Raw genomic sequence first — 17,385 nt, forward strand, 5'->3', positions numbered from 1 at the left:
GTTCCGTATATTATCATTTTCAAATACCAGGTAAAGATTTGGATACTGGTTTAGTAGCTTTAGGTAGTGATGCTGATGTGCTTAACTTGTCCAAATATGTGGCTGAAAATAAGATTATTAACTTGTTCATTGAAGAATATAAATCTGATGTGGATACTTATTTGAAATCACCACAATCAACATCTAAGGTTGTTATTGAGGAAATAGATGATGGAGATGCTCATGCTAATGCCATTGCTGTTCCTAGGAAAAAAATGGTTCCTAGAAGAAAATTATTGATGATTGAGTATGGTGATAATGCAAAAGGGGGTGAGAATGCAAAGGATGGTGATAATGCAAAAGGGGGTGAGAATGCAAAGGATGGTGATAATGCAAAAGGGGGTGAGAATGCAAAAGGGGGTGAGCCGGTTGTAGATGGTTATAACTTTGATGATTTTGATATTTCTACGGTCTACCCAGGGGGTGATAACGAATGTACGGGTGATAATGGGAATGAGGTTGACAATGGTGAGACTGATTGTGGCATCGAGGATTCTAGTGAAGATGATGATTCACAAGATAGTGATTTCAAGGTGGACATTGAAAATGAATATGCGGATGACATGGAAGTTGATATGAGGGACTTCCATGACTATGTAGATGATGACGAGTCATTTGATAGCATGAGTGATGATTCAACTACCGACCTGTCATCTAAGAGAAACAAGATGTTGAGGGAAATCAGACGTAAAGAAAAGGTTAGTGTTATATTCATTGTACTCTTTTGTTTTTTTACTAGTTATTAATTGTGGGATTAACTTGTTGCAGGGCAAGAATCATATGCAAGCTGCAAGATTTTTTGTTGGTCAAACATTTGGAACTAAAAAAGAGGCTAAGAAGCTTGTTGAAATGCAAGCAATTCAAACTAAAAGAAAGTTATCCTATAAGAAAGATGAGGTAAATAGGATTAGAGTCATTTGTGAAGGAAGTGTTCCTCAATTCAATAAAGGTGATGGGCCTTTACAAATATCTGCTAAAAGGGCTAGCCCAAGAAAAAAAAACCCTATTATCAGGCCCAACCAAATACCAGCAGATCCTCCTACTGCCAATTCAATAGCCTGTAGAAAAAGAAAAGAAAGACTTTTACAGGCAGCTTGTCCTTATGTGTTATACATATCTAAGGAGAAAGATTCGGTTGAAACTTGGATGGTGAAGACCTACAAGCCTGAGCACACTTGTGTACAATCAAGAGATAGTCTTTATTTGACTGCCAAGTTCATGGCTAAAGATAAATCGGTGCTTAACCTTGTGGGATCCAACCCACATATTTCTGCCAAAACCATCCAGGAGGAGGTATACTGGAAAGAAGTCTTTATTTGACTGCCAATCCATGTTATTTTATGGATACTTGGAAAGAAGTTTACAAGTACAAGATTGGGCCACTGAATGGTCCTAAGTTATGGCCAAAATGTCAGGATCCAACAACATTGATTGCACCATTTCATAGAGCACAAATAGGCAGGCCTAGGAAGAATAGAAGAAAGGACCAGGTGGAGCTTGAAGATAATATGGAAGTTGCTGGAAAATTGACAAGGAAGGGTGGCACTGTAACTTGTAAGATGTGTGGTGATAAAGGGCACAATTCAAGAGGTTGCGGAAAACATAAGAATGTAGCTGGGGATGGAGGTCAAAGTGTTGGTCAAGCTGCTGGTCAAGCTGCTGCTGGAGATGGTGGTGAAAGTGTTGGTCAAACTGCTACTGATATGGATTGTGATGACTCTGTTTTAGGTGCTTTGCTAGGTGATGATGGAGCTGCTCCTGCTAGTTGAAACTGCTTTGATTATATTACTTAAACTTGTTTTGTTATGCTACTTGGTTGTATTAAACATTAGTAGATGTCTTGTTGTCTAAAACTACCTAAAACTATTGCGGCTTATGTTTGCCACCATTTTGGTATGAATTAAGGGTGGATATTAAACATGTTGCTTATGCATTTTGTTGTTAACACTATGTCATGTTTTGATATTAAACTGACTGTGACGTTCCATCTTTATGCAGTTAAAAGACGAAAATACCCTAGAAGATATGACACCAAACGGTGAAAACTCACGGACGTTCATGTTTGGGGGCACCCGGGTACTAAAAAAACAACCTCAGGGGGCAATGGTGCTATTTCGGAACCACTGGGTTAAAAGACGAAAATACCCTAGAAGATATGACACCAAACGGTGAAAACTAACGGACGTTCATGTTTGGGGGCACCCGGGGTACTAAAAAAACAACCTCAGGGGGCAATGGTGCTATTTCGGAACCACTGGGGGCAAACGTGCTAGTTTGACAAACCACAGGGGGCAAACGGGCAATTAACTCTTTCTGGTCTGTAGAACTTTAAAAACAAGGAATGAGGAATGAATGGACGGGTAGGACGGTTTGTAGGTAAGGGAATGGGTCAGAGTCCAATTGGCTCTCAATAAAAAATGATATATAAATCACTTGATATATTTTTAGTTCATATAAACAATTGCATTGATTATTAAATTGAGAGGGATAGTATACATCGTCAAAATGACTACTGTATTGTCCTTTTAGACAGCAAACTGGTCGTAGTTAAATTTTGAGCTTTACACTTAAAAAATAACCTCATAAATTAAACATTTTTATAATTATGTCAATTACATTAATCTGATACCAAAATATATATATGCAGTATCATTAGAGGTGCCATTTTTATATTTCTTTAATCTTTATGCCCCCACATACAAATCAAGCATGAATATAAAATTGCATGACACTACAAGTTTGCACGGCCCAATAGAACCAACGAAAGAACATCACACGACAATTTTCAAACCAATACACGAAATTTCAGTTTAAACCAAAAAAAAAACAATAAAAATTCATAACCAAGGTACTTGTTAATTGTTATTACAAACCTCATGTTCAAAATGGAAAGCAAAAGTAACTTCAGTGTCGTTGACACAGGATTTTAAAACCGTTGTCACAATTTATGAGCAAGGATTTTAGAATCTAGGGTTATCAACCCCAGAGATACTTATGATTTCCGCTCTAAGCCTTGGATTTGTAATACCAGCCAGATACCTTGGTTACGAAAAAAACAAGAAAGCTACAATATAGTTTTTAACACACTTCTGAAAATACCATTCTACCATCCAAATTCTGAAATTAAACTAAAACTTCATATACACTTGCAAACGTAACTAGCAGACACAATACGGTGGATATGAGTTCTACCTCAATATGGTGGTGGAGGATATTGTCCTGGGTATGGATGACCTGATCAAAAAAGAAAATCGCATATTAAGTATGGCAAAAAAAAGTATAACAAGCAAAAGTGGGCATGTTAGGTAAAAGGTCAAAGCTAGTAACTTTTAAGGGTTAAGGTAAGTTCCAGTCAAGTGATCCAATATAAAAAAATAAAATGATCTAACTGGTCAAATGCATTTTGAATGCACTTAGGCTAACTTTTAAAAATAAATTAACACCCTTTCAAAAAGCTCGCGGCTTAATCGAAAGAAGCTTGGCACGAATAAAGCTCCCTTGTAAACAAGCCGAGCCAAGCCCAAGCCAGAGTTTGCTCAGATCGTGGCTTGCATAATAAATGACTCGTTGGCCCGTTTAAATCAAACCCCATATTTTAATATCATCATCATCATCATCATCGTACTCAGTATATCCCACCAATAGCAAAGCTATGGTAGGGTCTGAGGAGGTAAGATGTAGACAGCCTTACCTCTACCCCATGGGGATAGAGAGGCTGCTTCCATTGAGACCCCCGGCTCGATAGTAGTTTTGCATCAAGCCTTGGACATATTACATAAGGCACATAGCACTCAATCATCGAAACGCCGGCTGATTGGTGCATGTACCCTTGTCTTTCGGCTATCAACGCCACCACATGATGCCTGATTAACCTTCCATCACTTTTAACGTTATTTTCACAAAATTAGTAAAATAACGTCAAAATTAGTGCAATTTTAATATACAATAATAATTAATAATGATATTAACAGCATACAAATATATAGAAAAAAACAAAAGATATACATGTATAATACAAATATGTTAAAACATTTTTCCTCTTATGTATCAATATATATATAAAAAATTAACGAGCCACGAGCTGGCTCGAGTTTTCACCCATAACGGGTCAAATATGCAGCCTATGAAGAAAGTATAGCGACGAATGTATATAGAAACTTACCAGAAGGAGGATATGGGGAACCATACGGTTGAGGAGGATAAGCTGAGTTAGGTGGATAAGGTTGACCATAAGGAGCCGCCTGAGGTGGGTATGGAGCCTGTGGATAACCAGCTGTATTAGGTGGGTATGAGGGGTAGGGAGATGGTGCAGGGTAGCCTCCAGCTGGTGGGTAGGGTGCGGCAGAAACTGGTGGTGGATATGACACTGATGGTTGTGGAGGTGGCGGCGCATAAAGAGATGCCTGTGGTGTACCATGTGGTTGAGCTGATACACCATGACTGTTTGCTGGTTTCTGCACATATAATATAATATAAACTTTTATGTAAGAATATTTGACACATCTGTCTTTTCTTTAATTTAAACACTAAAAAAAAGTGTTCTGGGTCAATTCAACCCGATGTGCCACATCTACTTATGCAATACTATTGTGAATGAAGCTAACATTGGCATTGGTATAATGTATTATCAAGCGGACCTCTCCAGCATGTCTGCATCAAAAAATTGGCTCATTAGAAAGGACAACTTCATATAAAATCGAGTTTAGACACCTCACATGTTGAAACTCCAGCATTAGAAAGAGGTGATCAACAGGTGGATGTTAAAATTACGCATCATCAATTCTGTTAGCCCTCAGGTATAGACATTACATTTAAAAGTATTCATCCCCATTGTTATTTTATATAACCTATGACAAAATGACCACTCTCATTTAGGCATTGGATCATACAATAAAACACAAACCTGCCAGTTTTGCTCTGCAATGGCCATAAACTATCATCAAATCCTTGTGAAAGAGCCTTTGCTAATTGGACCCTGGTAACACAATAATCATCCCATTAAATATCAGTCAGCATTTGTCTATAAGCAATTAGAAAATAATTTATTTGTTAGAATTTACTATGTTGATAAACTAATTTTATCTTTATTATAGCTAAAAGTAAATGGTCCAGCAAGCTCGTGAAGAGCTCACTCGAAAAAAACTCGCTTGAACACCACTCAAAAAAAGCAAGCTCCAAATTGGCTCAGTTTGAAACCAAGCCGAGTGAGCTAACTCAATTTGTAAACAAGCCAAACCCAAGCCAATGGTGGCTAATTCGTTCGCTTGGCTTGGTTTGGTGGCTCACCTGGCACGCTCGTTAGCTAAGTCAGTTTAAAACCAAGCCGAGCGAGCTAACGCAGTTTGCAGATGAGCCAAGCCCGAGCCAAGGGTGGCTCGCTAGTTAGAATGGCTCGGTTTGGAAGCTTGTTTGGCCAATTGTTAGCTTGGCTCTCCTTTTCTATATTTTGTCATAGAATCATTTGATGGAACAGAAACTGCAATTAACCACCCTGTTGACTAACTTTGATTAATTTTGACAAAGATGTACACGAGACGTGTTTTCGGTCACTTGGTGTGCATAATCAGTTAAATTAGGGTTACAATAAGAAAAGAAAAATTACTTTCCACAGCCAATGAAGCTATCATGCTTAAGCGTATTGCTATTCCAAACATTAACATTCAACTCTCGTAATCCTTCAATCAGTGTATACACAAACTTCTCCTGAAACGTAGGGTTCTTGCCTCCATCTACACAGTTCCAAGCACTAACTCAAATCACAACACAGATACTCAAAATCCATTACTATCAAACAACGGATCGAAGAAACAAACAACCTGTACAAGTACGCGTTCGCGATTTATTACTACCGTATTCAACGCACACGTAGGGATCTTGCCTGGATATCCACTCGGTATCTTTTAATTTGTTACAGCTAACGACTGAAAGTGCGATGAAGTTAAATAATTAGGTCTAGAAAGTAAGCATAATAATATATAGATCTGGAATTGAAATTGAAATTGAAATTAGGAATGAAGAAGATGTTAGTTACCAGTGACTTCGAGAAGATTGCCGTGGATGCCGTGAGGAGTCGCCATTTAAAAAGATGATGATCGGATTGAAAGCTTATTATGTAGGCAAATTGATTACTGCAGGAATGGGTGTTGACCTGATATAAGTTCAACTTCTTTTTGATTTGGTATTGTTTTCGTGGGGTGGTGAAACACTTTAGCCGTCAAAACAGATATAAAGTGGAATGCTTTTATTATTTTTTATGATATTCTTTAATGTATTCAGATAGACTTCTATGGTTTCGATTTTGTGAAAGGGGAGAAAAGGCAAACAAAGAATTATTCAGGGCGACTTTGTAAACAAAACATTAGAGAAGATTCGTAAGAGAAAGAAAAGGAATGTGAAACGTTTTACTGCTTTAAATTTTGTAATGACACCTTTACGAGATTATTCATATTCAAAGTAATCTGTTTGACTTGCACAAAATATGATCAGCATATAAGAAAATACGGGTTCAGATAGATGAAAGTGATCTACTCATATGACAGGTTCTAGGGTTTGAGAGATGTGAGCGGTGAGAGAGGATGTGTAATGAATTACGTTCTCGCTTAGAACTCTTGATATTTGAAGATAAAATGCTCCACATGACAACTCTAACATTAAGCCGATTAGCTATAACTCTATAAGTTTATCAGATCAGCTACAAGACGACAAGAACAGCTCCAGCCCATCAACCAACCTTATTGAAATAAACAAAAAATATTAGACTATAACATGCAATATTTAACACAATAAACTTAAGTCATATTTCAATAAGGTTGAAATATAAATTTTTTTTATAATTTTTTGTGATGGAAAAGACCGAGGTTGATACAATGAAATTTAAATAGCACACAGCTTAGTGACGTCATAAGGCTTTTGTTAAGGTTTAGATAATTCTATATCAGCCATGAAAACATACCAGGTGCAAGAGAATCTTTTTAGGTTTTAATAAGACAAAATACATGAAGTGATAAATAGAGATGCAAAAAGAAAAAAAAAGGAGAGCGAACCAAGTTGGTCTCTTTTAATAAACTTTCTTCTTCTCTTTTAAGTCGACATCTTTCAATTCATGTCCTCTTTATATTTTCATAAACAACTAAGGATTGAGATACATGCTATATATGCAAGTCTAGCTAACCCTAATACTCATAGGATTCACATGATTTGAGGAATAACACAATATAAGGAACAACAACTTATATGCCCAAGTAAATAGTTACTAAGAAGCATTATTTTCGACTTATATGCCCAAGATATCAATGTTCAAGTAAATAAGCAAGATTATGTTCAACTTATATGCTCAAGATACAATGTTATATAATGTTACTAGCAAAATATGATATTGTATGGTTATATGCTTAACAATACTATTAAAAATAGTATTTAACTCAATCCCTAACATGCTCTTAGTTGGTAACGAAAAGAAACGCGTTTTTGGCTTCGAACAGCCTTTGTTGTTTGTATTGCCACCGAAACTATATGATAATTTCAGTTGGGCAGAAATGGTTGTTGGATCTCATTTAGTTTCCTTTTGTTTTGTTTAGTTTAATGCAAGAACCAAGAAATTTCCTACTTTCTTTTTTTCTGAAGTGCAAGAAATTTCCTACAAATAAAAGAATTTATGTGAACCCAAAAATGTAGGTTTATAAACAAAGAGGTTGTTTCGCAATCTAGTGCTAAACCATAAAGAGATCTAACTGATCAAGAAAGTAATATCTTAATGGTTTAGCATGTTTCTAAAACTTACTCATTAAGAGACTTCATAAACCTTTAAGAGGTATAAACAAACACACTTTATCTCATACCGACTCAGAGGTAGTTTCTTAATGGAATCATTAAGAGACTACTAAACAGCCCATAACATTTGCCAATGAGCTTTAGCTTAACTGGCATTGGAGAAGAAGTGAAGATTTGGGCTGGAGGCCGCAAGGTATCAAGTTCGAATCAAATTCCAACCGGGTTTTACCTCAGTGGTCCTTCAGGCAATGGTTTTTCCCAAAATAGGAGATGGTGAGCTTTGGCTAACACGGTGATGTGTGTGATCACGGACGTATATGATTGTCTTTTGCCATTGGGTTCCCAAGTAACCGGGCTCTGTTCGTTAGTCGTTCAAAATGAAAAAGAAAAGAAAAATGGCGAACTAACATTTAACTTTAATCGAGAATGGATCGTTTGGCTTTAAACCCATTAATAGTGAAACAACATAATTTATTGTAAAATATAACTTTATTAGTATAATCTATGAAGATAGATAAGGTTTGAATCTTATTGTAAAACTTAAATCTTTAATTTGGATTTTAACTTTTAATCGGATAAGAGTTTTAGAAACTTAAAATAATAAACAATGACTCTGATACCAAGGTTGGGATTTACCATAAGATTTTAATCAAAAAGCACAATAGAATGCTTTATAAACACAAAAGGCAATTTGATTTAATTAAAGTCACCACCAGTGATCAAATTGCGAAAGTCAAAGAACCCGAAGATACAAGATATTTTTGTAAAAGAAGAGTAGAAATGTAGAATCCAACTCAAAAAGTGTTTTGAGAGAAATGCTTATGGTTTTGGGAAAATGAAGAACGAGAGTGATACGAAAGTTTTCATAACCTATGTGATAGGAAAATATGTATAATCATTTCATGTAATCAAAGTGATTATCTTATGAGTTATGATTGTTATGCAGTTTTCAATTATGGGTCACCTTTAGTAGCCTTAGTTACCTCTTTTCTTATCAATTCAACTCCATGTACTTGATATTCTTTGATCTCGATGTTTTTAAGTCAAGTTTACACACAATACATGTATTGATATAATTGAGTACGTCACTTTACCCAAATCCAGATTTTAATCAATGTTTCACTTTGCCTATATTTAATCCCTCACGTTACATTTGTTGAGTTTTATCACCAAAGGTCATATGTATAGTATTCCAATTTCACAATAACCAAAAGAACTTACGACTATTTTCATATTATGGTTTGGAATATAGTATTCCAAATATGTTACACCAAAATATCATGATGTACAACTCGCTAGCCAACTCTATTAGTTTGCTAACAAATTCGACTTATTGTTGGTGATTTTAGTGTCATCAACATATATTTTAGTGTATATATTGGAGTAACTTGTTGATTGAGATAATAATATCGATTGATTAATCGAGTTAGGTACTTAGGTGACGCGGAGTGCGCACTTATCTAACACTAATGTTATTTGGGTTTTGTTAGCAGATTTTAATTTTAAATTTGGGTTAAGGTATAATTTGACTTAAGCTTAAGTATAATATTAAGTGGACTTGTAATTGGTTATTTTGGGATGTGGGAATCGATCATGTATTTTGATCGATGTTCATCCTCGTGCGTATAGATACGCTTACAACATAGACCATGGACGATCGATACACAATGACTTTAAAATCCAATTCTATCAGCAGAAGTCTCTGTCTATCCAATGAATTATTGTTTGTAACCCATAAAATAGGTTTATCTGATAATGATTCATAGATGAATCCAGGGTTTGATTCAGATTGTCTACAGTTACATACAAGATTACCAGGTTTTTTTGATTAGTTTGTTGGTTTTAGACTACAATTATACGACACTTATAACTCATAAGTTCTTTCGAGACTACACTTGCAACTCAATAATTCAAAGTCATATCTTTACATAGGGATGGCAATGAGTCGAGTCTGTGGCGGGTTTAGGTAATCTCAAACCCATACCTGATTATTGAAATCTGTCCCAAGCCCGCCCCAAACCCGTCAGGTATTTATCGGGTAATTACCCGTCGGGTTTCGGGTTTACTATTGGGTTTTCTCTCAAGTTTTGACTAAATACCCGCCGGGGTATACACGACCCAAAACCCGTCAATTATATAAATTAAATAACATAAACTCCACTTAAACTTGTTATTCACTAGACGAGGCATGATTAGAAACTAAGTATAAGACATCTATGGTGAGATCAAACTTAATAGAAGTACAAAATTCATTAATTTGTTATTGCGAAATGAAGTTGTTGCCCTACTGCATAAATTAGAAACAGAACTGCATGTTCAAAATTTATATTTCATATCATGATATAGGTGTTGTTTGTTTTTTAAGAGGTAAAATGTCTGCAGTCTGCTAACCACATCTGCAGGCATCTGTAGAAGAAGAGGTGGACCAAACCTCTGCAGTCTGTAAGAAGAAGACTGTTTGTTTTTTAACGTCTGCAAACTGCTAAACAACATTCATTATACCTAAACTTTCTACAAATTTTTATTATACCTAAACTTTTTATAAACTTTCTACAACAAAAAAAACTAATACCTAAACAAACAAACAACAACAACACTCATTATATATAAAAATTACAATTAATATGAATAATCCAAGGCATAATATTATTCACAATCACAACCACACCATTTAGAATCAAATATTATTAAATTTAAAACACTTAGACTTCATAATTCAAATCAATATCCATATGAATCTTCTCAAAAAAAAAAACAAAACAATATGAATATCCCTAACCCGACGATAATACATGGAATCCTCCACGTAGCTGTCCATCCTCCACCAATCACCCCCATATATTCATCCTTCATTAAAAACCGATTAGCCAAAGCTCCGATCTGCATACTCCCCTTAATCCCATGGATCCACACCTGCCAAATCCTAGTGGTGGCGGGGTGAGGGGGCGTCGGTGGTGGTGGGGAGGCCGGCGGAAGCGGGAGTGGACGGCGGAAAGGGTGGAGAGTTGTGGAGGATATGGATGGAGAGGAGAGTTGAAAAATGAAAGCATCTTATGTTAAGGAAGTAGGAAATTCCATCCCACATGGAAAATAAAAGAAAAGGGAAGCATTTCTCATGGGTATAAATCAGGAATGGAATTTTCATCCCACATGGAAACAAACAAAGAAATGGAAGCTCTTTATAAGGAAGTAAGTTTCCATAGAAATGTTTTAATGTGGCTAACCACTTTTCATAGTCCTAGCGGAGGGTGCGAAGCACCCGACGCGTACGCGCACGGACTCGGGCGATGGGCGTAATGTGGCATTTTGATGGCGCACTTCGCACGCTCGCATTGCCGCGAGCCGCATAAGGGCCGCTTTAGTATTTTTGGAAAATGGAAGTATGATCAAGAAATGGCGAGTTGTCAAAGACGAAGGACCAAGAATGAAAAATCTAATTCCATTTCCATTCTCACACCAAACACCACCACTTTCACATAGATAGCCTCGTTTTGCGTGCCATACCTCGTAGTGCGTTCCAAGCTTCGAAGTTCAGACGGTTTGTGTAACACCCCGACCAAAGGCGGATTATACATCGGGGCGCCACATATTGTTACATTACTCGTGACACTATTGGGTGTCAATATTTAATAAATATATTCATTCGCGCACGCACAGAGTAAACACAAGATAACATAAATCATCATAAATCAATATATTATAAATCATAATATTCGAACAGCAATAACTTGTCTTGATACATTTTAATCTAGGTCCAAAATAAAGAAAACTTCCTACGTGTCCACAAGCTCCAAAAACAGCTACAGCAAACCTGAACATGTGTTAAAATAAACGTCAAACACTTGCGTGTTGGTGAGAAATCAAGTTTAATAGATAATAATAGATAACAATAAATCTGCGCGCAACACGTGTATGTCTGGTGTTTAACAAGGGTGCAATCAGATTGTGATCAAGCCTAAATAGATCATAGCTCATAGTTCATAGTTCAATCCGTGCTCCCAATTGAGCACAAAAACAAGAAAACATCTGTGCAAGTGTAAACAAAGAAAACCGTAAACGATAGGTCTCCCGTGTTCATCTAATGGATCCATGAAAACTTCGGAATAGGCCGAACAAAGCGGTTAATGATACACACATACAAATAAACAGCCAAGTAAACGTCCTCAACACATGGGATACTGCGCGACTAAAGTTCATAAACAAGTTTAAGACTCTAAGTTTGTATGAACACATGAACATCCCAAAACATTAAAAATAAAAAGGGATTAGGTACGAGATTACTCACTTGATAAACGATGCGGTGTAAGATAAAGCAAGAACCAACTTTAAACAAGCACAAGTTAACCTATAAATAAGATTATTGTTTTAATGATCTGTTTTAAGTCTTGATTATAAGTTAGCATAATTAATAAGTAAATTATTATATATAATATATTACCGGAAAAGCAGGGCGGAACAGGGAGGAAGACGGAGGCAGAGAGGAAGACGGCAGAGAGAGCAAGGAGGAAGTTAAATTAAGTGTTTGTGTGTGATGTGTTAGGAAAATATTATTATTATTTATAGAGAAACCCTAGGGAACACAATCCCTAGAAAAAGGGGAAAAGATCTCAAAAAGCAAAAGATTCCAAAAGCAAAAGATATCAAAAGATATGGCAGCTGCAGGGGGCAAGATAAAGCTGACAGGGAACAGTAACAGGCATGGGCGGGTCAGATAAAGGTACTGGTCAAGCATGGAAAAAGCAGATCTCAAAAGATAATGCCAGTCACTTTTTCTGCCAACCAATGGGGTTGGTGCGCATGCTGCGCCGAAAGTAACTTTTCAGACATAAGATAGGTTAGGTCAACAGCACAGAAGATAAGACATCACAAAAGCAAACGGCTAGATTAAACAGAAGAAAACTCAAAGGGTTTAGCGCGAGAAGGCTTGAGCGCACGCGCGAGGGCGAAGGCAGACAGAACAATCCTTAGCGCGCCGCGGGAAGGACTATTATCCTTAGCGCGCTGCGAGAAGAACTACAATTCTTAGCGCGCTGCGAGAACAGTTCGCCTCGCGTATCGCAGGAACAACTGGTCTTCACGCAGGCTTCCTTGTAAGGAGTCTGGCGCGTGGAGCTGCGCAGACAACCTTAGGCGGGAAGAACCAAAGGACAAGCAAAGAGAGGAGAGAGGGAAACAAGGCTTAAGGGCGGGACGGCGACAAGAGGGAAAAGAAGGCGGAAAGAGAGAAGAAGAGGGACGGAACGGCGGAAAAAAAGAGAGAGAAAGAGGCGGGAAGGAAAATATATTATTATTATTAAAAGTAAAATATAAGTATAAATAAATATTAAATCATAAAAGAAAGAGATCGGGTCAGAGAAACGGGTACCTGGGTCGGGTCGGATCGGGGCAGATGTCACAGTCTCCCCTACTTTAAGAAATTTCGTCCCGAAATTTATCTCGAAGTAGGTTGCGCAGAGAACAGGTGCGGGTACTTGATCTTCATTTGATCTTCCCTTTCCCATGTAAACTCGGCTCCGCGCTTGGACTCCCAGCGAACTTTCACGATGGGGATGCGACTGCGCTTGGTTTGCTTAACCTCGCGATCCATAATCTCAACAGGCTTCTCAACGAAATGCATAGATTCATCAACTTGAACTTCATCAAGTGGAATGTGAAGGTTCTCGTCGGCTAAACACTTCTTGAGATTGGATACATGGAACGTTGGATGCACATTACTGAGCGCGGGCGGCAGGTCAAGTCTGTAGGCAACTTTTCCTACACGCGCGAGAATCTTAAATGGTCCAACATATCGAGGAGCAAGCTTACCTTTCTTCCCAAAGCGGACAACACCCTTCCAGGGCGACACTTTGAGGAGAACAAGATCACCAACTTGAAATTCGAGAGGCTTCCGCCTACGATCTGCGTAACTCTTCTGTCGGCTTCTGGCAGTCAGCAGATGATCACGGATCTTGGCGATTTTATCGGTTGTCTCTTGAACAAGTTCGGGTCCTGTGATTTGAGCTTCTCCCACTTCGCTCCAACAAATCGGGGAGCGGCACTTACGACCGTAAAGTGCTTCAAATGGGGCCATACCGATACTGGAATGATAGCTGTTATTATAAGAGAACTCGATCAAAGGCAGGTGCGAATCCCAATTACCTCCAAAATCAAGAACACAAGATCGGAGCATATCCTCAAGAGTTTGAATAGTTCGCTCAGACTGACCGTCAGTCTGAGGATGATATGCCGTACTCATGTCCAAGCGAGTTCCTAGCGCAGATTGGAGAGATTTCCAAAAGCGAGATATAAAACGGCCATCGCGATCGGATATGATGCTCAAAGGAGTACCATGGCGGCAGACAATTTCCTTGACATAAAGCTGCGCGAGTTGCTCAACACGGTAGTTTTCACGAATGGGCAGAAAGTGAGCAGACTTAGTCAAACGATCCACTATTACCCAAATGCTATCATGTTTGCTTGTTGTCAAAGGTAACTTGGTAATAAAGTCCATCGCTACACATTCCCATTTCCATGTAGGAATTTCTGGTTGTTCGAGCAAACCAGATGGGCGTTGGTGTTCAGCTTTTACCTTAGAACAAGTCAGGCATTTAGCTACGAACACAGCAATATCCTTTTTCATACCGGGCCACCAATAAGTAATGCGCAAATCCTTGTACATCTTATCAGCGCCAGGATGAATAGAATACCGGGATTTGTGCGCTTCACACAGGATATCAGCGCGAAGATTCTCATCAAAGGGAATCCAGATGCGATTAAGATAGCAGAGAATTCCACTCAGATTGGGCACAAAATGCGCTTCCGCGCCACACGCTAACTCGGCGCGAAGGTTACCATTACTGATGGATGCGCGCTGCGCGTCACGAATACGCGATTCAAGGTCGCTTTGAATCGGCGCGAAGTGAAGCTGCGTGCGCGGCAAGATACAGTTAAGCTGGCAGGGTTTTCGGCTGAGCGCATCGGCTACCACATTAGCCTTACCAGGATGATACCGGATCTCACAATCGTAGTCGCTGATGAGTTTGTTCCATCGGCGTTGCCTCATGTTAAGTTCCTTTTGATCAAAGATATGCTGAAGGCTTTTATGGTCAGTGTAAAGGATACACTTAGTACCATAAAGGTAGTGTCTCCAGATCTTCAAGGCAAAAACAACTGCACCAAGTTCGATATCGTGAGTTGTATAATTCTTTTCATGAACCCTGAGTTGCCTTGATGCGTAAGCGATAACCTTGCCTCGTTGCATAAGAACACAACCGAGACCTTGGTTGGATGCATCGCAATACACGACAAAATCATCATTACCCTCAGGTAGCGCAAGAATAGGAGCTTCACACAACAATCGCTTGAGCGTCAGAAAGGCTTCTTCTTGCTTCGAGCCCCAAATATACGGTTTACCTTTGTGCGTTAAAGCTGTTAAAGGCAAAGCGATCTTCGAGAAGTTCGAAATGAAGCGCCGGTAATAACCAGCTAAGCCCAGAAAGGAACGGATCTCGGAAGGAGTGGATGGCGTAATCCAGTTCTTGATTGCTTCAATTTTGGATGGGTCGACATGAATACCCATCTTGTTAACAACATGGCCAAGAAACTGTACTTCATCCGACCAAAATTCGCACTTGGAGAGCTTGGCAAAGAGCTGCTCGGTTTTAAGCTTTTACAACACCAACCGAAGATGTTGCTCATGCTCGGCCTTGGTCTTAGAATAAATCAGAACGTCATCGATAAACACAATCACGAATTTATCCAAGAAAGGCCTACACACCCGATTCATTAGATCCATGAAAACGGCGGGTGCGTTGGTTAAACCGAAGGACATGACCAAGAATTCAAAATGGCCATAACGAGTACGAAAAGCAGTCTTCGGAACATCTTCATCGCGGATGCGCAACTGGTGATAGCCAGAGCGGAGATCGATCTTGGAGAAACAAGAGGCACCTTGGAGTTGATCAAAGAGGTCGTCAATACGCGGTAAGGGATACCGGTTCTTAATGGTGAGTTTGTTCAACTCGCGGTAATCAATACACATGCGAAACGATCCATCTTTCTTTTTAACGAACAACACCGGAGCACCCCAGGGCGAAGAGCTAGGGCGAATGAATCCTTTAGCAGTCAACTCTTGAAGTTGGCTTGCCAATTCTTGCATCTCAGCGGGCGCAAGACGGTAAGGAGATTTGGCTACGGGGGAAGCACCAGGGACAAGATCAATACGGAACTCGACTTCACGAGCGGGAGGGATACCAGGAAGATCATCAGGAAAAACTTCAGGGAAATCACGCACAACAGGGATATCGCGAAGCTTCTTCTTTTCATCAGCAGGTTTAACCACATGGGCTAAAAATGCAATACACTTCTTCCGCATGAGTCTTTGGGCTTTGGCGCAAGACATAAGTTTAAGACCGCGGGAGGGTTTCTCGCCGTAGATATGAAGATCACCATTTTCTCGAGGTATGCGAATCATCTTCTTGGCGCAAATAACTTCGGCGCGATTATGCGTAAGCCAGTCCATACCAATGATAACATCAAAGCTTCCAAGAGGCATGGGGATGAGGTCGATCAGAAAATCGTTTTTGTTAAGGTTAAGCGTGCAATCTTTAATCACTGAGTTAATTAAAACAGTTTCGCCATTAGCCAATTCAACTGAAAAATTTTCTTTTAAATCGTTGCGCGGTCGCGCAAGCTTCTGCTCAAACGCGCGAGAAATAAAGCTTCGATCGGCGCCAGTATCAAAAAGTACAGAAGCATAAAATCCGTTAAGCAAAAATGTACCATTAACTACGTCATTATTCGCTTGCGCTTGGTGCGCGGTTATGTTAAAAGCTCGTCCGCGTGTCACTTGGTTCGAAATCTGGTTCACCGGATTCGCTTGCGTAATCTGAACTTGTAGTCTCGGGCATGCGTTCCGGAAATGACTGGGATCACCGCAGTTATAGCACGACCTGGGTCGTGGATTAGGGTATGTTGGTTGTGGGTTCTGCGGGTAGACTGGTGGTGTTGGCGCAATTGGATTGGCGGGAAGGACTCTACAGTTTTCTGTAAGGTGACCAGCGCGGCCACATCGGTTACAAAGTCGACATGGGACTTGAGGTGGGTGGTGGAGTCTACAGGTTGGGCAAAAGGGGTGGTTTCCTGTGTAAGGTTTCTTAGGTGGCGGGGCAGGAAGTGCGGGATTGGTTAAGGCATAGTTATGGACTACAGGAGGTGTTGGGTAGGTTGACAGTGGGTTAGGCGCGTATACTGGAGGTTGGTAGATGAGTTGCTGGACAATGGACGGGTTGGTAAGCGCATAGGCTTTGCGCCTGCGCTTGAGGTTGTTACGGTTTGAGGGTTCTGGTTTGGTTTCTGTTGGTTCAGGAACAGTGTTGGTGAGTTTGGTCTTCTCAGATCCCCGCAGGAACAGGGTTCCTGCTCTGACATGGTTGTCGCTGAGCACAGCGGCCAACTCAATGGCGTCAGAGAGGGTTACTGGGTTTCTGGCCCATACAGAATCTTGAATTTCCATGGGGAGACCCCCAAGGAATTTCTCGATGGCTCGGCGGGAAGGGGTAACAAGGTGAGGGACAAGCAGGCTTAGTTCATGGAAAC

At 39.5% G+C, this 17,385-nt stretch overlaps 1 protein-coding gene across 1 annotated transcript; it reads right to left on the bottom strand.

Annotated features, from left to right (window-relative positions):
- Positions 1-3,121: 3,121 nt before the first annotated feature.
- Positions 3,122-6,201, bottom strand: LOC143621603 (elicitor-responsive protein 1-like). The gene is made up of 7 exons (XM_077092967.1): positions 6,071-6,201; positions 5,856-5,960; positions 5,642-5,768; positions 4,943-5,014; positions 4,644-4,689; positions 4,202-4,493; positions 3,122-3,273 (listed from the first exon to the last, which is right to left on the bottom strand). The coding sequence occupies exons 1-7, from the start codon at positions 6,114-6,116 to the stop codon at positions 3,233-3,235; spliced, it is 729 nt and encodes a 242-aa protein (XP_076949082.1). The 5' UTR covers positions 6,117-6,201; the 3' UTR covers positions 3,122-3,232.
- Between the last annotated feature and the right edge of the window lie 11,184 nt (positions 6,202-17,385).

The sequence above is a fragment of the Bidens hawaiensis genome, unplaced genomic scaffold (assembly GCF_021521415.1).
Source record: "Bidens hawaiensis isolate Kalapana, Puna unplaced genomic scaffold, B.hawaiensis_p1.1 tig00002922_1, whole genome shotgun sequence".
Lineage (NCBI taxonomy): Eukaryota > Viridiplantae > Streptophyta > Magnoliopsida > Asterales > Asteraceae > Bidens > Bidens hawaiensis.

Coding starts and splice junctions, on each gene's coding strand:
- LOC143621603 (XM_077092967.1), bottom strand. CDS start 6,116: ATGGCGACTCCTCACGGCATCCACGGCAATCTTCTCGAAGTCACTG. Junction 5,015..5,641: donor AGCTTCATTGGCTGTGGAAA/GTAATTTTTCTT, acceptor TTGTGTTACCAG/GGTCCAATTAGCAAAGGCTC. Junction 3,274..4,201: donor TTCCCCATATCCTCCTTCTG/GTAAGTTTCTAT, acceptor TTTTTTGATCAG/GTCATCCATACCCAGGACAA.